Source organism: Apodemus sylvaticus, chromosome X (genome assembly GCF_947179515.1).
Source record: "Apodemus sylvaticus chromosome X, mApoSyl1.1, whole genome shotgun sequence".
In the NCBI taxonomy this organism is placed as follows: domain Eukaryota; kingdom Metazoa; phylum Chordata; class Mammalia; order Rodentia; family Muridae; genus Apodemus; species Apodemus sylvaticus.
In genome coordinates this window covers 150,317,117-150,341,739 of record NC_067495.1, presented here as the reverse complement: position 1 = coordinate 150,341,739, position 24,623 = coordinate 150,317,117, and the positions used below count along the sequence as shown (strand labels likewise).

General features: G+C 46.5%; 2 protein-coding genes across 2 annotated transcripts; both read right to left on the bottom strand.

The window, feature by feature from the left end:
• Positions 1-9,383: 9,383 nt before the first annotated feature.
• On the bottom strand, positions 9,384-16,212 carry Fam50a (family with sequence similarity 50 member A). The gene is made up of 13 exons (XM_052171186.1): positions 15,956-16,212; positions 14,664-14,748; positions 14,464-14,563; positions 13,849-13,994; positions 11,958-12,034; positions 11,759-11,825; positions 11,259-11,320; positions 11,017-11,093; positions 10,606-10,660; positions 10,385-10,433; positions 10,231-10,301; positions 9,991-10,101; positions 9,384-9,565 (listed from the first exon to the last, which is right to left on the bottom strand). Exons 1-13 carry the CDS (start codon positions 16,064-16,066, stop codon positions 9,557-9,559), a joined length of 1,020 nt encoding a protein of 339 aa, XP_052027146.1. The 5' UTR covers positions 16,067-16,212; the 3' UTR covers positions 9,384-9,556.
• A 1,040-nt stretch (positions 16,213-17,252) lies between these two features.
• Positions 17,253-24,122, bottom strand: Gdi1 (GDP dissociation inhibitor 1). The gene is made up of 11 exons (XM_052171010.1): positions 23,769-24,122; positions 22,555-22,662; positions 22,309-22,408; positions 22,010-22,144; positions 21,383-21,581; positions 21,005-21,136; positions 20,122-20,221; positions 18,905-19,076; positions 18,504-18,648; positions 18,352-18,406; positions 17,253-18,257 (listed from the first exon to the last, which is right to left on the bottom strand). Exons 1-11 carry the CDS (start codon positions 23,811-23,813, stop codon positions 18,105-18,107), a joined length of 1,344 nt encoding a protein of 447 aa, XP_052026970.1. The 5' UTR covers positions 23,814-24,122; the 3' UTR covers positions 17,253-18,104.
• Between the last annotated feature and the right edge of the window lie 501 nt (positions 24,123-24,623).

Sequence of the window (24,623 nt, the reverse complement as noted above, 5' to 3'; positions counted from 1 at the left end):
AGCATCTAGAAGGAAGATCTCTAAGCCCAACCCCACAGTGACACACTTCCTCCACCAAGGCCATATCCTCTAATAGTGCCACTCCCTGGGACAAGCATATACAAACCATCACATGTATGATTTGCCTGCATATATATTATGTACACATTATGATGTACTATGAGCACACAGTGCCCTGAGCACAGAGGAGGGCACCAGATCCCCCCCCCCAAAAAACCTAGCCACCATGTGGGGTGCTCAGAATCAAATCCAGGTCCTCTGGATGAACAGCCAATGCTCTTAACCACTGAGTCATCTCTCCAGCTCCATGTTACCCATTTCTGGTAACAGTATGCACCATCATACTCAGCTCACTTTCATTTTGTTTTACTTATTTATTTAGACCTCTGTGTGTATGTATGTGTGTGTGTACATATACCACAGCATACATATGGATGTCAGAGGACAACTTAATTTGCATGAGTCAGTTCCTTCCTTCTATCATGTGGGTCCCGTGGATTGAACTCAGGTTATCAGGCTTGGTAGTAAACATCTTTACCATAGTTTGTTTTCTGACAATATAGTTATCAATATGTAGCCCCAGCTATCCTCAGACTAACAGTGATCCTCCTAGCTCATGCTTCTGAGTACTGGGATTATATGTTTGTGCCACTTTGCCTAGCTTTTTAAATTATTATTGTATCTGTTTATTCATTTAGAGGGTTTTAAGGCATGGGTTTATGAAGACCAGGTTAGTCTATGTGGCCAAGGCTGCCTTGAACTTCTGATTTTCCTGCCTTTCTACTTCCTAAGTACTTTGACTAAAGGTATATATGGTGTATACTGACTCTCCATATTCTTTTTAATTTTATATTTTGAAATTCTTTCTGTCTTCCCTAGCCTATATTTCTTCTAGCAAAGAATCTTTGAATATGTGGTAGTTCTTGATTACATGTTGAACATTCATGACTCTTCTGTGTTTTGAATGTCTTGGATTTGTTGTTTTCCTAAAAAGAGTATTGGACATTAGCAGGTGGTTAAATTATTAGATGCACATAATCATCTCTTAGGTCCATTTTTAAATTTTGATAGGGCAAATCTAGAAAGCTTTTTACCACCAGTCAGTATAACCCTGTTTCTAAGGTGTTACTCTTCTGGCTTTTCACTGACTCACTTCCTGGATTTTCACTCTATGTACATTTCGTTCAATTTTCTCCTTTTTTAAAAGATTTATTTATTTTTATGTAAATGGGTATACTGTAGCTGTTTTCAGACACAACAGAAGAGGGCATCAGACCACCATATGGTTGCTGGGAATTGAACTCAGGATCTCTGGAAGAGCAATCAGTGCTCTTAACTGCTGAGCCATCTCTCTAGCCCCTCAATTTTCAACCTGAAATAAAGCCAGACATGATGGCTCAAACCTGGAATCTAGGCTACCTACATAGCAAGACTCTGTCTCAAAAACAAACAAACAAGAAACCAGAAACAAACTTCTGAAACCCAAGGGGGCAGATATATAATAAATATGCAGGGGTGGGCTTGGGCTGAGCTGTAGAGTGCTTCTCAATTGTATTACACCTAGGTTCATAGAGGAGGTGGAGAAAGAGAGAAACTGAGTCTGCAGGGGTTATTCTTGGACAATTATTAGTATATCAATCACTTTCTTTATACTATTGAATTGCAGAAGATTTTTCCTTTTGTTTTCTTTTTCTTTTATTTTATTGGTTATTTTATTTATTTACATTTCAAATGTTATCCCCCTTCCCAATTAAACCCCTATTCCCTCCCCAAGCCCCCTGCTTCTATGAGAGTGCTCCCTCACCCGCCCACCCCCTCCCACCTCAGCGCCTTAGCATTTCCCTATGCTGGGTCATCTAGCCGCCACAGGACCAAGGAGCTGAAGAAGATTTTTCTAATGTAGAAACTATGAGATCAAAAGGAAAACCAGGAAAATATTTGTTTTCAAGCTTTCTCAGTTGAGGAGCTGGCTTAGTGAATAAAAGACTTGCTAAATAAGCAAGAGGAACAGAGTTCAGACCCCTAGCACACATGTAAATACTGCATGGTTGTGGTTCTCCTATAATTCCAGCACTCAGAAAGCAGAAACAAGGGATCCCCAGAACAAGTTAGCTACCTAGACTAGTCATACCAGTGAGTATTGAGTTCAATTGCAGACAGTTTCAATGAATAAGGTGAAGAACAACATCCTAAGATACATGAAAAACAATGATAACATTTATATGCTTATATTAGATGGTACAAAGACTATTCTTCCCCATATATGGAAGGTACCTAGATTCTGTATTTTTTTAAGATGGAGGGCTAGAGAAATGACTCATTTGTTTAGAACACTTATTGATATTGCAGAGAATCTGGATTTGGTTCTGAGTATCTGAATGGTGACTCAAAACAATTTATAACTCCAGTTACCCTATCTAACCTCCATGAATACCTATCTACATGAAAACAAAACTCTCATACATATAAAACAAGTAAGTCTAAAAAATTTTTTTAGAGAGGCTGACAAGATAATTCACTTGCAGCCAAGTCTGAGGACCTGAGTTTGATTCTTACAACCCCCATATAGAAAGAAAGAAATGAGTTCTGAAAGTTGTCCTCTATATACATACACACTATAACAATATTCACACCCACACACATATACACTCAAAACACAGATGTATAAACATACAAACAAAAAGATCACCAAAACTTGGCATGGTAGTGCATGTCTATAGTCCCCACACTAGGAAGGTAGAGGCAAGAGGATCAGGAATTAAAGACCATCCTCAGCTACATAAATGACTTCGGCCTGGGTAACATAAGACCTCTTTCAAAAACAAACAGTATCTGGATAGATGGCTCAGATATTAAGAGCATTTGCTGCTCTTCCAGAGGACCTGGGTTCAGTTCCCAGCACACACACTGTGATCATAACCATTTATAACTCTAATTCAGGAGATCTTTTGCCCTCTTCCAGCCTCTGCATGCCCTGAACATGCTGCACAAATACACATGTAGGCAAAACACCCATACACATAAAATAAAAATAAATAAATCTTTTCTGGGAGGTAGTAGCACACACCTTTAATGCAAGCACTGAGGAGGTAGAGGCAGGCAGATCTCTATGAGTTCTAGACCAGCCTGGTCTACAGAGTGAATTGCAGGACAGCCAAGGCTATGTAGAGAAACCCTGTCTCAAATAAATAAATAAATCTTCAAAATGAACACATACATGCATACATATGCCTTACACTTCTACTTCTGCCCCCTTGCCCCTCACCACCTGAGGCAGTCAGGAAAGCTGGTCCTGGGTTTATGAGAGCTGGTGAGCAGTCCCCACTCCTCACCAGCTGTAGCACTTGGGAAAGCAGGTCCTGCATCTCAACAGGGCAGCACATCAGAGCTAGCCCTGATAGCGAAGGCAAGGGGTAAGACAGCCCAAGGGCATGAGAGGGAAGACTGGCCTAGCTCTTCACCAGATGCAGCATTTAGGAGCATGAGCATGTATCTCTACTGGGCAGCACAGTAAAACTTGCTCTGGAGGTGTGGGTGCAGGTGAAATACCCCAGGAACATAAAAGCAGGAGAGCAGACCCTGCCTCTAGCTGATGAGGTATTGAGTGGCCCTGGTGGTGTGGATATGGTAGAACCAGCAGGCTCCATATGAATGTAGAGTTCAGGGAACTCAGGGGCTAAAGAGGGCACTTGAGGCACTAATATATGGATGAGATAGCAGAGAGGGGACTCTTCCTCTACAGTGCCTTCTTTCTGATTGTTTCTCAAAAGACAGACAGGAGTTGGCACAGAGGACTAGAAAATCCCCATCCAGGGCTCCCACCAGCATATATAAGATAAAGTCTAGCTACCTACTTCAATGTTCCCCCTAAGGTACTTTGACCTACTCTACTCTACCCTCTGCCTTCCTCCAAGTAATATCAGATATCTCTATGATAGGAACAGGGTCAAGGACATAAAAGCTCCTAGCTAGTAGCCAAGCCTCCTCCAATCATAGCAATGCTCACTACATAGTACCATCAGATAGCCATACTTGCAGGGAAACAAGGTGTTCTTCATGGCACAAACAAGCACCTAGCCTCAAACAAGGAAGGGAATCTCAGCTAACCTTCCATACATTCTAAGCAGGCCAGTCTGTCTCAGCTTACACAAGAGGAAATGAGAACTGGCCTTTGAGATGTCAGGGCCAGGTCATTCTCTCCCCACGTGCAAGGTGACCTCAGCATGCAGAAGAAGAAGGATGCCAGTCTGTGGTAGGACCAGGCTGTCTGTGTGCTGATTGTTTTTCTGTGTTTGTTGGTATCTCGTTCTGTGTTCTTGGACTTAGACTGACGACACTGGACATTAGACTGACTGAAAAGCAAGTTAGCTACACTCTGCTTCTCCAAATAACCTACCCGTAGGGACCTTTGACTTGCGGGTAATCAAAGCAGGAGAAGAGATAGTCTTTATAGTTACCTAGAACAATCTAGTGGAAAACCCACCTCCCCCCTCATAGATAAAAGCCTTTCTTTCCCGAGACCCACCTCACAGGTTCTGGGTAAGTGGAGAGATCCGGACCTGAGAAGTCCATCCCCACAAGGCCCTTCAACAGCAGAACTGTTGCTCCAAGACCCTCCCTGTATCTCCCTACCCTTGCCCACAGCTGCCAGCTCTGGTGGCTCTCTCACTAAGGGCATATTTTCCAAGAGACTGATTAATCTCTTTGAAACTGTTTTATTTATAATACAGGAAGCCAAAAAGAATACCCTGTCAGACACGGGGGCACCATCGACTGACCAGGCTGTCGTGAACAGTGGACTTTCCCTGACTAGGCCTGACTGGGACTTTAATATGACAAAGGGTGGGGGGAACCTGAAGGTACACCACCAGACTCCATGGGCAGGTCTCGAGGGGATTGCATGGCAACCCACAAATTTGATCAAGGTATGTGAGGTTAAACAGAGACTGCAGGCTTTCTAGAGAGGATCACAAAGGCAATATACACCCTATGGCCCCAAGGGCAAGGAATATAAAACTACTGGGACAATGGCTTTTATAGACCAGGCTAATAGAGATATCAGGGGAAAAGCTTCAGAGGCTAGAGAAAAAGAATAAGCCATTGAGGGATTTAGTGCAGTTTGCTGAGATAGGAAGACAGAGGAGAAAGAATAGAGGAAAAAAGAAAGAAAAAGAAAAGCGAAGGGAAGGAAGCTACAGAGAGTCCTGGCTATAGTAGTCAGGAAAAGCAGAGAAGAGAGACAGAAAAGGACCAGTGTGTATACTGCAAGGAGAGAGGCCACTGGGCCCAAGTGTGCCCTAACAAACAGAAGCCAGGAGCAGGAATTCCCAGGCCTTGGGAAAAGTGCCCCCAAATGGCAAAGGTGTTAGCCCTGGTGAAGACAGTGGTTAGGAGAGATGCAGTTTGGACCTCCTCCCCAAACACAGGGTAATTCTGAGTGTGGGGGAGAAACCCACTCAATTCTTGATGGACATAGGGGCTCAACACTCGGTCCTCCATGCCAATGGCCCTGTTTCCAAGAAAAGATCTTAGGTCCAAGAAGCCACTGGCACCGAAATGTATTCACGGACTACCTGAAGAACAGTGGACCAAGGGATGGGATGGGTAGCCCATTCATTTAGGGTCTCCCCAGACTGTCCCTACCCTCTGTTGGGGTAAGACATACTCTCCAAAATGGGGGACCAGATATACTTCCTGTCCAATGGGCTGCAGCTAACTGGCCCAAAAGAAATTTCTCCAATTGACCCCTGCCAAAAGCGGAGTCTACCTGGATTACAGATGGAGAAGTTTTCCATCTGACCATCAAGGTCAGAGATGAGCAGGTGCTGCTGTGTTGGACAGCACAAATGTCATCTGGACAGAACCTCTACCCCCTGGCATGCCAACATAGAAAGTGGAACTAATTGTCCTCACTAAGACCTTGGAACTTGGAGCCAGCAAGAAAATTAACATCCACACAGACAGCAGGTATGCCTCTGCCACAGCCCACGTCCAGAGAGATATATGCCAAGACTGCTCACATCAGAGGAAACAAAAAGGAAATCTTGGACCTCTTAGATGCCCTAATAAAGCTAGCAACTGTGAGTATGATTCACTGGCCAGGATGTCAGAAGGGAAAAGACTCAGTGGGCAATAACCAGGCAGATCAAGTGACTCTGCAGGAGCCTATCCCGGTTATGGGCCTGCAAGAGACACCCACTGGGAAATAGGACTGAATTAAGGGATGTCCTCAGAATATGCTTAAGAAAAAAGGACTCAAACTGCTAGCCACCCTACCAACTATTATCAAGAGAAGGTGCACACAAGAAGGAAGAACTATACTCCCCAGAAAGTAAGCAAGAGACTTACTAGGCCAAATGCACAGATGGACTCATTTAGGGGATAAAAAGCTTGTCCAGGAAGTTAAGGGACTAAAGTATATAAGACTCAGGTTTTGGGACAGAGAGATAGTAAAATAGTGTAAGATATGCCAGCAAGTGAATGCTTGTGGAGCCAAGAGTGAACAAGGCAAAAGACCTAGGGGAGAACAGCCTAGAGTATATTGAGAGATTTTATAGACGTTAAGGCAGGAAAATATGGTTATAAATACCTTCTAGTGTTTGTGGATCCTTTCTCTGGATGGGTTGGGGCTTTCCCCACCAAGCAGGAAACAGCTGCCATGATTAGAAGAAATTTTCCCAAGTTTCAAAGTGCCCAAGGTAACTGGATCAGACAGTGGTCCTGTTTTTGTCTCTAAGGTAAGTCAGGGATTGGCAAAGATATTGGGGATTAATTGGAAATATTATTGGGCATACTGTCCCCAGAGCTCAGGGCAGGTAGAGAAAATAAACAGAACCCTACAAGAAACCTTAACTAAGTTGACCTTGGAGACTGGCTCAGGCTGGGTGGTGCCCTTGGCCCTGTTCTAAGCCCCAAATAGCCCCTGCCATTTTAACCTGACCCCTTTTGAGTTCTTCTTTGGTACCCCAACTCCTTTGTTGTCCACTGGGCCCTCCCAGGAGGTATCCCACAACATGAGATTTTACCCCAACTGTCTGCCTTAAATGCTCCAGGGATATCAGAGACCCCCTCATCGCTTCCAGACTGGTGACTGGATCTATGTAAGGAGGCTTCGGGGACAGTCACTGGAACCCTGATGGAAGGGACCCTTCCTGGTGCACTAACCACTCCCACAGGCCTCGAGTTCCAGAACAGCCAGGGCTACACAGAGAAACCCTGTCTCGGAAAAAAAAAAATCACTCAACCTTGATCATGACTGCTTGTGATACCTTTGGATTCTGGTTCCTTCCCCCATCCTATGTGCCTGTCCACCTGTTACAGCACTCACTGCCTCCCTTCTGTTGGGGTTGGGGATGGCTGGGGCAGCCACCAGGACTTCCACTCTGGTCTTACAAGGGGAAAATTATGACAGTCAGAGGGCAGCGATTGATTTAGGTGTGGAGAGAATAGAAACTTCCATCAGCCCCCCTCAAGAATCACTGACATCATTATCAGAAGGAGTACTGCAGGATAGGAGGGCTATGTGCTACCTAAGCTGAGGAGGATTGTGCTTTATATAGACCATTCCGGGGTTGTTAACCCTGTTAGGACCCCTAATTGTTCTCCAGCTATAGTTGACTTCTGGCCCCTACATTTTGGACCACTTGGTCACTATTGTTAAGAGACACTTAGGTACAGTGCAGCTAATGATCTTAAAGCAGAGATACAAAGAACTAGATACAGAAGATTGGGAGTATGAGCTATCAGAATACCAGCAATTGCTTCAGGATTGAAGCATGCACAAAGAACAGGGGGAAATGAAAGGAACTTTGGAAAGGTCATGGAACCCTTGCCTCTCCCAGAAGGGAGAGGCTAAATTACATTACTCAGATCACAGGGATGTCCCCATGGTTAGGGAAGGCCCAGAGACCATTGGCCGCCTACATCATTCCCTAACAACCAATTAGTTTAAAGGTAACACTGTTCTGCCAATCACATTTTGCCTAATGGTGGCTGGCCCTGAGGACTGTATAAAGGCCTGTGCAGCCTGCTGTGCATGCTGAATTAAATAAAATTTAATCCCCATGTGCATGCTGGATTAAATAAAATTCTTCTTGCTTTATGCATCAGAAGAAAAAGAGAGATGTCAGGGCCACCTCCAGGTACTGGAGGCCGAGGCACACTGCCCAACCCTAGCTGGATTCTGCCCCTGAAGCTGTAACACTGATCATGCAGACTGAGCAGGGTAGACATGGATGTGGCAAATAAACAGTGACTTCAAGGTCCCATAACAAGCCATGAGTGCTGGGACTGGAGAGAGAAGCTGGTAGAGGTTGCTTGGCCAAGATCCCATGGAAAAGGCATCTAGAAACACAAGAGAACACAAGGATCTGGAAGGAGGCTTAAATAAGTATTCCCTTTCCATTCCAGAGCCCTGTCCAAGCTTGAGAATTTTGTCCTCATTTTAAAGAACAGCATAGTTGGGCAGTGGTGTAGATGCCTTTAATCCTAGTACTTGGAAGGCAAATGCAGGTAGATCTCTCTGAGTTTGAGGCCAACCTGGTTTGGTTTACAGAGTAAGTTCTAGGACAGCTATGCATATGTCAAGAGAACCTGTCTCAAAAAATAAAATAAAATAAAATAGGTGAAATGAAGAATCCTTTGGTGTGGTCTGTGGAAGAGGTTGACACAAGATCTTATTCCATAGTTCAGGCTGGCATGAAACTTGCTGTGCATCCTAGGCTAATCTCAAACTCATGATCTTCTTGCTTCTACCTCCCAAGTGCTAGGATTAAAGGTATGCACCACATACCTGGTAAAATGACCAAAATATTCTGTAAATTTTATTTCAAAAATGTTTTACAGCTGAGGAGATAGCTCAGTTGATAAAGTTGTTTGTCTTACAAACATGAGATTATGACTTTAATCCCCAGAATCCATTTATCCATTTAAAGATTTATTTAGTTAGTTAGTTTGTTAATTAGTGAGAACACTGTTGCTGTCTTCAGACACACCAGAAGAGGGCATTGGATACCATTATAGATTGTTGTGAGCCACCATGTAGTTGCTGAGAATTGAACCTGAGAATCTTCAGGACCTCTGGAAGAATAGTTAGTACTCAACCACTAAGCCATCTCCTCAGTCCCAGGATCCATATTTTTTAAATATGATAGTATACATGTGCAATTCAACACTGGAGAGGTAGAGACTAGTGGCTCCATGGGGCTCACCAACCTGCCAGCCTAGTGTACTTGGCAAGTTCCAGGCCAATGAAAGATCCTGTATCAAATAACAAAAAAGTTGGATAACAGAATGACAACCAGGGTTGCCTTCTTGTCCTCACATGCCTCCCTCCAACACAAATATGCTATAAAATAAAGCACAGGTTCTTATAATGCAGGGACTCTAGCTCCAACATGTGGACATTTTTATTGTAAAAGGGAAAAGCAGTAATGACAACATCAGGTCAGGGAATAGCAACTACCATCCTCCCAGAGTGCTCTGGCATGGTCACCTGGAGCCCTGAAGACATGGGAGCACGCTGGGGAAAGCCAAGGTCATGCCCACTTTTGGATGCTCACCGGATCTGGCGCAAGGAAAAGGGACACATAGGACAAGGAATTAAAGCCAAGAAATAAAATAAGCAGGATAGGCTAGCATATCACCCTACTCCTTATACCCCTGTGTGTGGATGTGTGTGTGTGCGTGCGTGCGTGCGTGCGTGCGTGTGTGTGTGTGTGTGTGTGTGTGTGTGTGTGTGTGTGTGTGTGTATCTTGCTATGTAGCCTGGGTGGCTCTTCTTGCCTCAGTCTTCCTAGTGGTGGGATTACAGGTGTGTGCCACCAAGTCAATATTAGTTATCTCTAGTTTCCTAGCAAGATGATTGCTAGGCTAATGATAGTCAGGATGACTCCTATTCTCTGACTGTGAGTTGCCTAGTCCAGTAGCAGAACCACTAAGAAGAGTCTTTCCAGGACCTAACCTTCCTGCCTGCCTTCCCTGTCTCCTTACCGTGTACTTGTCCCATTTCTTCTCTGGGTCATAGGGCTCCCAGCGACTGGCAGGAAAAATGTGCTTGTTCTTCTCATACCAGCTCCTCAGCACTACTTTGCCTGCATGTGACTGAGGAATGAAGGTTGCAATTCAGGGCCATCTTACCAGACCTTGCCTTCTTGTGACTTCTCCCTAAGGTTAACCACCCTGACAGGTTCAGAGCACCTTTGTCTGCCCAGTGCCATCACACTATCATACCTCATCTTTCTCCACAGTGGCATCACTAAGCAGTCGTACATCATCATGAACATCGAAGTTGAAGAGTGGCCCTGTAGGAGAAAAGCAGTAAGCTCAAGGCCATGCTACTCCCCTTCCAATATGTTATAGGGTGAACGAAGATAGAATCACTTACCACTTTTTCCTCGTGCCTTGGTAACAATGAAGTCATAGAAGCTGTGATGCTAGGAACAGAGGATGAGAAAGGCCAGCTTGATAATCCATCTGGGGTCCTGTCACCCACTACTCCCTATACCTCTACCTGCAGGTATCACTGCGTCCACCAGCCCTGGAAGATTGCAGTATGGCAACTCTATGAAACCATAGAGTGCATGACCCAGGGTTGAAGGAACTCACGTGAGGGATGATTAAATCCTCCTTGATGTACATGAGCTGTTCCACCCCTGCTGACCTAAGGGAGAGAGAGAGGAGAGGATGAGCAACTGGAAGTCATCAGAGTTGGCATAAAGAGCTACAAAGTGATGGCCATAGTGCTTTAAGCCTTAAAGTTTAAGGGAAGCTGTGTAGTTTAATGAACCTGGGATGGGAGTTCCAGTGTCCTCTACTTCTGTACCATACTACTAAAGCAGGGCTCTCTCATCTAAGCTTTCTAAAGCAGGAAGTTAAGAAAAAAAGAGCACAGCTCTCTTCTTTGAGGAATTCAGTTACCAGCATTACATTTTCCCAGCTGTGGAGCAGTCAGCTGGCTGGGAAGGCAGGCTCTTCACAGATGCATAGCACGGCACACATAGTACATACTGTGCTTACCTGAGCTCACTGAAGTCTTTCCGTAAGATCTCTAGTGCTTTCTGCAGGAACTGCTGCATTGTGTTGCCTTTCTTCATCTGTAGAAGCAGGTGTACTTCAAGTTAAGAAGGAAAAAACAACAGCCCAAAGAAATACTCCCAAGAAAGCAGAGACCCACCCTGCTACCCCCAGAGGTTTCCCAAGTCAAGACTGTCAGTTACTTTCCATTGAATTCAAGCCAAGGGAGGCCTTCTACTGCCTACCTTAACTGTACGCCGGTGCCCAGAGCCATCCCAGTAACTAAAGGTGATTTCAATCTCTTCACCTACAAAGGAGAGTTGCCTTATCCAGGTGGTGGTGCAAGCCCTTAATCTCAGCATTCCAGAGGCAGAGGCAGGCAGATCTCTAAATTAAAGGCCAACCTGGTCTACAGAGTGAGTTATAGAACAGCCATGGCTACATAGAGAAACCCTGTCTCAAAAAAACAAAACAAAACAAGTTGCTTCTGCGTCTCTAGACTTGAGCTTAGAGTTTCCTTGGGATAGACAAGTACATACCTTGAGGTATTTGCAAGAAAACTGTTTGGGCCTTAGCCCTGTTCTCTCACTGCCCCAACACTGGACCACACATTGAGTCTCGTAGCCAAGGCTGGCTTCAAACTGGCCATATAGCTAAAGATAACCTTGAACTTCAGACCCTGATGCCTCAGTCTCCTGAGTGCTGGGTGGCAGGCTAAGCCATCATATGTAGCTATAGCACTCACTCTTGATTTTCTCCTGCTTGGCTTCCCACTCCTGGCGCAGCTCTTCCCGAAGCCGATTTTCCTCCTCCTGAGATGAAATGGACAAAAAAGATGAGATTCAGGGCTGTTCTAGGTGCAGCATTAACCCATTCCTAGGCCAGAGTCTCCACCAAGTTCATGATCAACACCAAAGTCAGTACCAGAGCCAAGCAGTTTTTACCTCCCGGTCCCGATCAGGCAAGAAGCTTGTGTCCACATCAGGGTTCTTCCCCAATTTCTTTTTCTTTGTGGTGATCTCTAAATCAAACAAGCCAAAGAACATTTTATTTTTCAGAAAATGATTCTGTGGGTTTGTTTTTAGACATAATCACATTTATGTAGTCCTGGCTGTCTTAGAACTCTCTATGTAGAACAGGGTGGGCTCAAACTCACAGAGATCTGCCTACCTCTGCCTTCCAAGTTCTAAGATTAGTATACCACCATGCCTGGCCTGAAAATGATTTTGATATCATGAACCTTTATCAAGTCTCTCAGGCTCTTTGAGCTTGCTTTAAGAAATACTGACTTGTACAGCCATGGTGGCACATACCATTAGAACCAGCACTTTGAAGAATAGAGCCAGGTGGATCTAAGTTTAAGTCCAGCTTGGTATACACAGTGAGTGCCAGACATATGCCACAACCACAGAGAAACCATTTCTTTTTCTTTTTCTTTTCTTTCTTCCTTTCCTTTCCTTTTTGGTTTCTTCAAGACAGGGTTTCTCCATATAGCCCCTCACTCTGTAGACCAGGCTGGCATCAAACTCAGAAATCCGCCTGCCTCTGTCTCCCAAGTACCGGGATTAAAGGCATGCGCCACCCCTGCCTGGCAAGAAACCCTTTCTTAAAAAGAAAACAAACAAAAAACAAAACTAACAACCTAGATAAATAACAAGCATGAACTAAAACAACAACAACAACAAAATTCCAGGGCCCTGGGTGCCCAGGTCCTTGCGAAGACCCCAAAATGAAATCTCAAGATGGAAGAGGAACACACTGGGCGGTGGTGGTGCACGTCTGTAAGCCCAGCACTCTGGGAAGCAGAGAGCAGAGGCAGGAGGATTTCTAAGTTCGAGGCCAGCCTGGTCTACAGAGTGAGCTCCAGGACAGCCAGGGCTATACAGAGAAATCCTGTCTCGAAAAAAACCAAATCCAAAAAAAAAAAACAAAACAAAACAAAAAAACAGGCTATGTTTTGCAAAAGCTCCAGTGAACTAGATGATGTGGCACACACCTGTAATCTAGCACTCAGAAGACTGAGGCAAGAGCAGTGAAATTTGGAGGCTAGCCTAGGATATATAATAAGACTATCTGATACACAGTGAGGCTGACAACCTTTCCACTAGCCTGTACAATATAGAACAGCTCCTAAGGTGGAGGAAGGATAAGTATAAAGGCCAGCTTGAGTACATGAGACCCTGTCTCAAAATAAATGAAGTAAACAAGACAAAACAAAATACTACTTGCCACGTATACCCCTGAGTACTACTGAATATGTATCTAGCTAAATAAGGAGCAATGGTATTATTTCAGATACAGTTGGGTTAAATGTAGTGCTAAAATTACAGTGAAAGGGAGCAGTATAGCAATTCCCCCTGTGCTGTAGAGAAAGCAGCAATTCTGAGTGTCCTGAGCCCATAGTGACCCTGTGGCCTGGCATGGCACAGAACAGATGTGCATACATAGGGCTGTATTTTAGAGGCACAGGATTTCAGCAGGTGTAGATCAAATTCACCAATCACAATTAATCATTGCCCAGTGGCTGCTTATGGTGAGTGTATTCACAAACATTCCCATTCAGAAAGTTTTAGCAGGAAAGGCTAGTCCAGATTATATCCTCCCCTCCTCAGTTTACCCTATGTGCTGCAAAGAACAGCTTCTGGATCCTTTTAGACCAGATGCTAGTAGTACTCTGATAACTTCTCACACTAGTGGCTCCTATACAGGGGCTACTGGCCTAGTTCTAACTCAGTCTCCTGGTGACTGAGGCTAAAAGAAAAAAGAAAATAGAGTGTGCTTTTTCCTTTGCTGGCCCAAATGCTAGAACAGAGCTCTGGTTGGCAGTTCCCTCACCTTCCCTCTCCAGCTCCTCCTCATACATGGCCATCTCTTCCTCCTCTTCAACTCCCTCCTCTTCTTCCTCCAAGGTGAAGGACAGGCTAGAGATCTTCCGCTTGGCCTCCTTCTTGCGCTCCTTCTCTCGAAGCTTCTCTAGCTTCCTACCAAGGTATGAGTGGCCATCATGCCCCCATGTTCCTGCCCTGAGGCCCCTTCCCTGACCCAGAGCCACTGTGTGCCTAGCATGGGGTCCGTTCAGCACAGGCTGGATCTCCCCAGTACCCCAGAGGGATTCTATTTGCTCTAGTTACTTCAAGCTCAAGGGTAGGACTCTGATTACAACACATCAAGCATGGGACAGAAAGGAATGGGGATAATGCAGGCTGGTCAGGCACCCAGGAAAAAGAAAGGGCTCAGAAAGGACTCACCACCTTTACAGAGGAACAGAAAGAAAGATAAACCTGGAAAGTGAGAACCAGTGTGGAGCTCAATAGATACCACAACTGCTCCCAAAGCAGGAAATGGGTTCTCCCTATGGAATGGGAATGGGAACAGCCTGACCCACCCCCAGGAGATCCCAAGCACTAAGCTGCGCTGTAAGGGGAGAGCTGCTGAGGATGGGGGACCCACAGCTGTAGCTCCTTTGACTGCTCCTTTTTTGCCAGCTGCTTCTCTCGCTCTTTCACCAGCGCCTCCTGTTTGGCCTTCATGTCATTCAGGGTCACAAGGCCTGTGAGGCAAGAAGACATGGGAGGAAAGGCTAGTCACCCAGGGCCAGCAAAGGAGTGACCCCTGGGTCTGGAAGAAGGTGGTACATGTGTCCTGCTCACCCACAGTACTGGACTTGAGCTCTGCTTCCACAGCATCATAGTGTGCAGAGAACTTCTTGTCAATGTTAGATTTCATTATGTTCTCCTGCAGAGGAGGAACATATCAGTGAGGACCATCTACCACTCCACTATGGAAGTGACAGAGTGGCTGTGGGTCTAAGATTATAGTCCTAGATTTGTGCCTTGACATGCTATAACATGATCTTAGAAAAGAAAGACACTCTCCCTTCCTTTCCTGGTTGGAAGGGTCCATGAAACTGGGAAGGCTAAAGGAACCAAAGGTCCTTTTCTTGGCATCCCTGAACTGCTCTGGCCCCCTCTTCAGGTCTCCTGCTGGGGACCAGCACCCCCTCAGTAGCCTGCAGCCACTACCCTACTCACCTTTGGCCTTTTTCCTACCCAGCTTTTAAGCTGAAGCTCCTGAGACCCAAGCCATGAGATTTCAGGAAGTGATAAATGAAAAAAAGAGTGATCAAAATGTCCAGTCCCCAGAATTCTCCTTTTTGGCCCAGGATGCTGTCAGCAGCTTTCGGGAAGTCCATTGTTCTTCAGCCCGGCCCCATATTAATAACTGCCCTGAAGGTACTCTGAAGAGACCTCCAAATGGGTAGCCAGTAGAGGCAAACTTCCAGCTGCCAATGAAGTCAGAGCTGGAGGACTAGGTGTCTATACAAGCCTAACTGAGGGTTGATAATACCTCCATCTGAAGACTGGTTTGGGGGTTTGGCTTCTCACTTCCCCAGATAGGGCCTGCTCTCACCTGGAGAACTAAGACCCTGCTCTTCTCAGGAGTCTTGCCCAAAGGACCAAGCTGAGGTCAGCTTGGTATCATGCCCCTGAATGCAGTGACCACTCACTGAAGAAGCCCTAGGGGAAGCTCTAGTATTCAGGAATGCTAAAGGCTCTGTAATGAGCGAGACTCAGTGGCATACCCCTGCGCCTCCCACAGGAGGTGAGGTCTTCCCAATAAACATTGGAAGGCTGGCATCATCAACTACGAAGCTCTGTACTCAGGAGTGCCAGGGAGTCTCACCCAACATCAGTGTCACCAAAAATCACTGACTGTGGCTCCCAATCTCTGACATGGAGCAACACTGAGCCCATTTTACAGATTAGACTGTCTCGGCTGACTTCCGTTACCAGAGATGCACAGCAAGTCTCGCCACCAACGCGGGACCCGCCCTCCGGGCACTCATAGCCCGCCTTTGAGGTCTCCCAGAGACAAGTGGCAGAAGACCGCCAGGGGGCCCGCGCGGAGCGCAAGCTCTGAGGTGCCCCCGCCTGGCCCAGACCTCTGCAATCCTCTGCTTCATCTGCTCCATTTGCTCACGCTGCTTCTCCCTTTTCTTCATTAGGTGCATGGCGCGTCCCGCCTCACTTGCAGCGCCCTTGTACTGAGCCATGGTGGTGGCAGCGGTTTTGGCGGAGGCAGAGGTGGCGGTGGTTTCAGCGGAGGCGACGACAGCAGAAACAGTGAATTTTGCTTGGAGAAGTCCAGGAGGCGACGGCGACGGCAGTGGCGGCAGCAATTTAGTCAGCTGATGCGTGACGTCAGCCACCAGGGAACGTACGGACGCTGACTCTGCCCTACGCCCGCGGCTCTGACACGTGATCGCCCCTCGCCCCGCCCCTCAGGAGGCTGAGTTCATCCCACATACCTAGTATTGCGAAATCATCAGTCATTTTTTTGCTGGCTCTTTGTGAAAAGGAGCTGGGTCCTCTAGTTTCCTGCACGACCTCAAAGTTAAATGCTATCTTAAGCTGGACTTCCAGTCCTCCAAACTTCCTTCTGTTGGTCCCAAGGCTGAGCGCGCCGCTTCCCTGACTTGGCTGATGGAACTCTGAGCCACGTCTCCCAGTCAGGTGTGCCCCTTCCCGCGGAGGTTGTTCCCACCTCACCCCACCCCCGCTGCTTGGTGACACACTGACACTATTTGGTTGCTTGGATTTTTTTTGCTATCATTCAAGGCTAGGTCCGGATCCCTTTGCTTTCCCAGGACTGAGATTCCTGATACCCTCTCTTCTTAAAAGAGATGGCTCAGGCAATGATGAGTACTGGATATTCTTCCGGAGGACTCAAAATTGATCCCCAGCATCCAAATAGCTCACAATTGACTGTAACTCCAGTTCCTGGAGATACTGGCCTCTACAGGCAGCAGATATGCAAGTAGTGCGCATCCATCTAGGCAAATCAGCCATACACATAAACTTTTAAATCAGTTTACATGTGTTTATGTGTGCACAAGCCAGTGAACATGTGCAGAGGTCATAGTGTGGAGTCAGTTTTCTCCTTTTACCTTTACATGGGCTCCAAAGATTAAACTCAGGATTACCTGGAAAGTGCCTTTATGCATTGAACTATCTAACCTGTGCTATTCTGCTTCAGAGAGATCAGTAAAGCCTTGAACCCAAAACCTCCACACCTGACTTCTGACTTAGAAACCACTAGTAAACGATGACCCATCCAACACCAGCTGTCCTATTTCACCTGCCTTGATCCTTGAGGATACAGTTCTAATTCCAGAAGCTAAATTGCCTCAATCCTGCAAAACAACCCAGCCTTTAAGCAAAGAACCTAAAGATCCAGACTTGGGTTTCAATAGTTTTATTGGGAGGTTTTTGTTTTCTGTGAAATATACTAGAGGTCGGGGAAGGGAACACATTCACTTTGCAAGGTAAGGGTTTTCCACCACTAAAGAAAGGCATGGGGCAGGGCACACTGGGGTTTGGACCCACTTTCCTACCTCCTTCTGCTTTGCTCACATTACTTTTTCTCAGTGAACATAACACAAAAGAAATTCAAAACAGATTAACCTCCAGAGAGGGTCACACCTAAACCTTCTCCCACCCTAGGCTTTGCCAGCACTGGGAGAGGCTAGGGAATCTCACTCTACAGCCCTAGGCTGCACAGAAAGGCTGAGGGCTCAGATAGGTACTCCAAAGTTAATAAATTAGAATAAATTATAAGGAGGAGGATGAGGAATGCAATTTTGTGCTGGGAGGGTATCTTCTCTCCAACACGTGTAAGAGTTGGGGGAGGAGATGGGGTATCTCCAAAGGCCACTACATTTGGGACTAAGAGCAGTTGGGGGGAGTCAGCTTTTCCTTCACTCCTTCCCAAACAGCAAAATAGGGGGCATGCAGGCACACACACACACACACACACACACACAGACACACTCACACACACACAAATCCTCTTTCCCTAGAACAAGGACGAACCAAGAAATAGGATACTATCCAACTCCCATCTCCCAAACCATCACTAAGGTTAAGGATATGGTCAGTGAATCAAATCAATAAAGTGGGTGATTGGAATGTGGTGGGGGAAGCAGAAGGTGCTACAAACAGGGATGCCCATCCATACCATCTCCCCTGCCCTAGAGAAGGACACACAAGTTGGGGCAAGGGGAACAGGGGCTGGAGGAAGGGAGTCAGCAATCACTGATCAGCTTCTCCAAAGACATCATTCTGTTTGCGCTTCATGTTCTCAAAATCAAAGGCAGAACCTGCCATTCGTTTGTAGATATCTTTGATATCATTGCAGGTTGTCTCAAAGTGTGTGGTAGCATCATAGGAGCAGGAACAGAACACCTGTAAATAAGCATAACCCCAGGGCTCATGGAAGTCAGGCATAGGATCTTGGGTAGACAGCAAGACCCAGAGCTGACTGGGACAGCCTTTTTACCTGACTCTCTGAACCATCATCAATGGGCTCATACAAATCACTGATAGCCACAAACCTGAGGGGCAAATGGAAGAAAAGAAGAGGAAGTAAAAAGTCTCATAATGGGCCTTGCCCATTCCTAGTCCCTAGCCTCCCCATAAAGTTTGGCTTACTTTTGGTCAATGGGTTCCAACAGCTCCAATGCAGGCTCAACCTCCTTTTCTGGTTCTGTAGTCTCTACAGTGGTGCTGGCAATGGCGATGTATTTGCCCTGTGCGGCCACGTTGTGTGCATAGGAGATCATGCACACATAGATGTCTGACCACAGGAAGCCAGTTGGTTAACATGTACCAGAGGAAATGGTCACACACAAAAGTAGTTCCTAGTGGCTAGACAGGAATCTGGCCAGTATGCCCCTGCCCCCAACCCAACATGTAAACAGCATCCAAACTGTCATTTTCATGAAGAAGGTTAAGAGCCCAAGCCATCCAATCCCCAGGAACATTCTGTAACAAAATGTCACAAGAAGCCCTTAAATTTTTTGTGAGAACAGTGGCATAACAGCCTGGCCTACCTGACTTCCTGTTGACCTGGTTCTGAGGAATGATAATTTGGCAGGAATTGGCATCATTGGTATTCTTGATGGGGTGGCTGAGGATACAGATGATACGAATAACCTGGCCAGCCTTTTGCACACGGTCTGGGATGTAACTGGGGTCACAGATCAGCTGCTTGCAGCGGGCCACCTGTGAAGGAACCAGAAGGTTTTCCAACTGTTGGAAAGTAAAGCCAGGCAGCTCTGAGCTGTCATCACTGTCTCTCCTGTATGTAGTACGTTATACTTTCCTTGAAACTCAGAGAGATTAGCCCTCACATACAGGGCTAGCTGACTCCACTGCTTAAACACAATAATCACAAAAACGATTTTATTTTTTTGCTGTTGCTGGAGTTTTTATTTGAGACTGTTTGGCCTAAACTAGTCTCAAACTCAGGATCTTCTTCTATCAATCACCTCAATTCTCATGCCCCGCCACACCAGGCTGAAGGATGGTTTTGCGGGGGTGGGGGAGTGGGGGGACAGGCATGTTATCTCAGTTGGTAGAGTGCTTGTCTATCATGCATAAAGCCTGGGTTAGATTCCCAGCAATGCATAAACCAGGTATCTTGACACACACACACACACACACCTGTAATCCAGCATCAAGAACGTGGAAGCACAAGGATTAAAAGTTCATCTTCAGCTACATACACTATTTGAGGCAAGCCTGTGATACAGGATACCCTTTCCAAAAGAATACTTTCAGGAATACAAAATATGTGAGCTCTGAAGGATACTTCTTGATTTAGATCCATCTGTCTCAGTCTTCTGAGTACTGGGAATACAGTTGTGTGCCATTACACCTGGCAGTTTGAAGGATATTTCTTTGTTTTTGTTTTTTTTGGGGGGGGGGGTGGATTTGGTTTTTTCGAGACAGGGTTTCTCTGTGTAGCCCTGGCTGTCCTGGAACTCACTCTGTAGACCAGACTGGCCTCGAACTCAGAAATCCACCTGCCTCTACCTCCCAAGTGCTGGGATTACAGGTGTGTGCCACCACTGTCCAGCCTGAAGGATATTTCTTGCCAACAGGAATAGCTATATAGACTTTTATTGACCACCCAGTCCCTAGCTTTAAGGTTCTCTGGGTTAAGCAGCAGCAAACTCACCAGTTAATAAGACTCTAAGAACATAGCCCTGAAAAAGACCAAATCTTACCCAAACCACGGTAATAAAAATGCACAGGGCGGGCTTACCTCTCCCTCAGATTTTACACCCACCACCTTGCCATTCTCCATGATGATGTCATCCACTGGTTTGTTCAGCATGTATGTTCCCCCATAAATGGCACTCAATCTGTAGGAAAATGATGGGGAAGTCTTCTCAGGAGAATGGGGACCAATTCTACTGTACTCTCCCCACCCCACCAGTGGGGTAAAGAAACTACACAGGTAGACAGAGTTCAACTCCAACTATTTCAGATGTCCCGCCCATAAATTTTGGCCCATTCTGACATAGTCCTTCCTCTCTGGTGTTTCCATCCATAATATTCTGTTCTGCAAAGGGTCAATGGAAGGTAGCACGAAGAAGTAACTCCACATAGAAATGGCCCAGGAGTCAAGAAGAACTCTCTGTAAAAGTCAGCCCCCCAAGGAAACCAAGACTAAAGGTTCTGGGGTCCTAGACTTAGCCCCGGTACTACCAAGAGCTAGGGGAAGCTATGTTCATGGTAACCTACTCCTTTAATTTGTATTTCATGTCCTTTTTAAATAAAATTTTCATATTTATTTGTATGTATGTCTGTACATTACATGCATGGCTGGTGTTTATGGAGATCAGATGAAGGTTTTGGATTCCCTAAAACTGGAGTTACAGATGGTTGTGAACTACCATGTATGTTGGTGTTGGAATTGAACCTGAGTCCTTGGTATAAACAAGTGCTCTTATCCACTGAGTCATCTCTCCAGTCTCTACTCTGCATTTTAATGTACTAGGGATGTGCCCCCATTACCCAGGGATGGAGTAATATACATGAAAATTAGATGGGAACATAGGAGATGCCACAAAAATATTCAAGGTAATTTCCATTCTTGGCCTTAGTCTTACCAGTAATGCTACCCAAAAAAGACAGATCCTCACCTGGCAAAGCCCTGGGGCAGCTCACCCAGGCCATATAGTGGGTATAAATATGGGCTCTTGCCATACCGGGCCAGGGACTCACTGTACAACTTGATGCGGTTAATAGTCTCAAGACATGGCTGATCCAGGTAGCTGGGGAACAAGAGCCAGGAAAGATGCTTTGACAGCAGCACCCTTGTTCACCTACAAAGACACCAGCCAGCCTTCCCACCACCCTTTGTGACCTGGCAAAGATGTGAGTCAAATGGAGAGGGATGGAAATGGAACAGGTAAGCTGGAGCTGAGTACAAAAGACATGCAGGGTGGGTAATAGGTACAACAGGCAGGTGTGTGGAGGGGAAGGTATGAGCTCCCATCACCAGCCAGCTTTCCCCTCACTCATCAGTGCGGTAGAGCGCCAAGGCATGGCCAGTGAAATCAATGACATCTTGACCCAGGTCAAACTTCCGGTAGACATCACGCATGCTGGTGTTCTGGGGGTCAACACCCTCAAAGGTTTTAGGGTCATTCTCATCAAAGTTTGCCACAAACACCAAAAATTTTCGGAAGCGTCGCTTTTCAAACATGCCCATCAGATCTGAAAAAAAAGTATTGAAAAGACCCTTTGCATTTCTGGGACATAGAACTCCTCTTTCCACCAGAATAGGCCAAGAAAGTTGGTATACTAGCTCCCACCAGAACTCTGTCATGTAACACTGCTCCTCTACCTTTCTTGGTCTCAATTATCTTATTTGTAGAAAGAGACCCTCCCAGCTCTAATTAGGGATGCTATAGGGGCAAGTAGGCTCTATGAAAAAAAGGAATCCTCTTCTGTGAACTTTCTTTCTGGCAACTTGCCAGGATGGGTAGCACTGTCCAACAAAGATACTATAAAGCAAAGGACCGCTAGGACTACATGGAGCTAAGATTAGGTTCAGGCAAGGAGGAGACATTTGTTTAGCTGTCCTGAAAATAGTTTGACCCCTCCAGCCCCATCATTCTCTGGTTAAGGAGACTCATACTCACTAGAAGCCAAGGCCTCAGTCTCAGTGGATGGCACTTTGTAGATCTTGCCCCCCTTGTATACAAAGCTGCCCTCTACCACCTTGAAGTCCAGATAACGAGTCACTTCTGTATACAGTAGCATCTTTACCAGCTGACCTGTGTCCAGAGGGAATAAGGGACATCAGTTTGTTTTCCTTCAAAAACTCTTCTCAGTAGTCTGATTGACCATATTCTGGAGATTAACCAATCTCACCCCCCTCCTCCATCTTCCCACTAAGCATCCCCATCACCATATACAGAATCTTTTTAATCTCCCTTACCATTGGCCATGAGGAATTTGGGGATCAAGTCAACATTCCAGTCTCGGCCCCGGCCCATTGAATCGGGGGGCCCTTCCAGCATCTGAAAGCGCTTATATAGCTGTAAGCAGGACAGGAAAAAAGAAAGATGTCAAGGACCAGTCTTCCTTTCCCACTCTCCTGCCCAGTACCTGAGAACTACTTCATCCCCTTACACCTATGTAGGAGACTAACAAGGGGTCTGGGTCTAAGAATAAGAAATCTTACCTCCTCCAGGGGTGTGATGGAAGAGCTCTCACCCCCATAGTAGGGGTTTCGGTCCATATGCAACACCTTCTTTCCATTCACAGACATGATGCCAGACAGGATGCATTCCTGCGGAAGAAATGGCATTTGCAGCTATACCCTATCTACCCTAAAACCTGCATCTCTAAATTGTCCCTGCTTCATGCCCACCACAAATTTCATAATACATAGCTCTGGCTCTTTCCAGTGCCTAAAACTGGGGAGGGAAGGATGGCTTCATATGACGTTTCCTTTATAACCCTGCTGAGTAAACGACTAGAGCATTAAAGGAAGCTTGGGGGGTAGAGTTTCCAGGTCTTCTAGCATCAACAAGCCAAGGGAAGTATCTACCTGCTCTGAGCCCACAAAAAGACAAGACAATGAATCTACAGAAGAACCAATTCAAAGGACCTTTGAAAGAGAAGGCCAAGTCCTTGAAATCCCTGGCCCCACCCTGCACCTCCTTCAAAGGGCAGGAGCCCCTGACTCTCTTCTGGCCATATCCACTAGTCTAGACTCAGGGTTCAAACTAAAAAGATTTCTTTTGGAGGAGGGGGGAAGACAAACATCTTCACCAGTCACTGTCACTAACCTTACAAGGACAAAGGCTGAGTATATATATTGTCTGAAGTCTCCATGGGAAACCCAGTTGGGACAGAGGGAACATGGTCACTATGCCCTCCCCAACTCCTAATGTTTCTGGAACATTCCATGGGTTCAGTATCCCTCCCAAAAGGCATGATGAGGGCACACCCATGAAAAGCCCCCATACCCATCTTCATACTCCGTGCACTAGTATGATCACAAGATAAAGGATGTTAATCAAGGATTTGAGCAGGTAAAGACTGCAGGTGAAGGGTGGGGGCTGGGTGCAACGGGTCCACTGTGTGTGTGTGGGGGGGGGTGAGTTTTCTACCTCAGTGACACACATAGGGAAGATGAGGGGCTCGAGGTTAAGATCTAGGGTGCGGGAATACAAGCAGAAGTGGGGCCCTCTACAGAGAATTGGGAACTGGCATCTACATCCTGGGTGAGGTAGTGGGGTGGGCATGGGGTTGGTTTTTCCAGGGCCGGGGCCAGGAAGGCAATGATGGGAGGATGGGTAGGGTAACCGGGACTCTGCATCAATGCGGGGTGTACTGGGGTGGGGAGGGATGGCATGATGCAGGGCTATGAGCACCTGAAGTGACACTTACGGTAAGACCTGTCCCCAGCACAATCACATCGTATTCCTCATCCATGGTCAGGCCTTGGTACCAGCGTCCGCTCGGCTCCTCCTCCTTCACCACAGCAGCCGCTACCACTGCCTCTACTGTTCCTGTATTAGTGCTTCTGCTACCGCCACTGCTGCCGCACTGAACCAAAGATGGCGTCTATGGGTATTCTCCTGATCCCTACGCAGCGTCAATGAGTCCCTCTCCCTCCTCTGGACCTGGCACGCCCAACCAAAGCCATCATTTCCTTGCTTGTTTTCTAGGAGGGCTTCTGGCACCTGGGTCCCAGCACCAGAATGACTGCAGGGGTTATCGAGGCTCTATGTGAGCCCAGAAAAATACCGGGCGGGGCAACCCGGCAGCAGGTGCTGCGTCCTGAGAAGGATCCTTGCGCGGGAGCCGCGCGCGCCCCGCCCAGCCCCGCGCGCTCCCGTACGGCCCCCTAGGAGAAACACTAGGCTTGGAGGCCTGGCAGTGTGTTGTTGCAGCTGGCAGTAGCACTGAGAGCTACCATTGTCAGGATTCCTCCCAAGGCCAGGAAAAGTAACAAGCCTCTATTCTGTTTTGTTAAGAGTATCAGCTTACTGAAGACCTTCCCACCCTTCCTCTCTCACCTCTAGCCTGACTGGACTACATCTGAGCACTCCTTCCCTTCAGTCAAGAACAAATCTACTGTCCATTGCAGAAATGAGTGACATGAAATCCAACACATAGCCGGGCGGTGGTGGCGCACGCTTGTAATCCCAGCACTCTGGGAGGTAGAGGCAGGTGGATTTCTGAGTACGAGGGCAGCCTGGTCTACAGAGTGAGTTCCAGGACAGCCAGGGCTACACAGAG

What these genes read in the sequence shown, in the direction of transcription:
- Fam50a (XM_052171186.1), bottom strand. Translation starts at nt 16,066, where the DNA reads ATGGCTCAGTACAAGGGCGCTGCAAGTGAGGCGGGACGCGCCATGCAC. An exon ending in CAAGCAGGAGAAAATCAAGA is followed by an intron (nt 11,321 to 11,758) that starts GTGAGTGCTATA and finishes TCTCCTTTGTAG; the next exon opens with GTGAAGAGATTGAAATCACC. An exon ending in CCACTGTGGAGAAAGATGAG is followed by an intron (nt 10,102 to 10,230) that starts GTATGATAGTGT and finishes TTCATTCCTCAG; the next exon opens with TCACATGCAGGCAAAGTAGT.
- Gdi1 (XM_052171010.1), bottom strand. Translation starts at nt 23,813, where the DNA reads ATGGATGAGGAATACGATGTGATTGTGCTGGGGACAGGTCTTACC. An exon ending in CAAATTCCTCATGGCCAATG is followed by an intron (nt 22,145 to 22,308) that starts GTAAGGGAGATT and finishes CTCTGGACACAG; the next exon opens with GTCAGCTGGTAAAGATGCTA. An exon ending in ATGATGGTTCAGAGAGTCAG is followed by an intron (nt 18,258 to 18,351) that starts GTAAAAAGGCTG and finishes GCTTATTTACAG; the next exon opens with GTGTTCTGTTCCTGCTCCTA.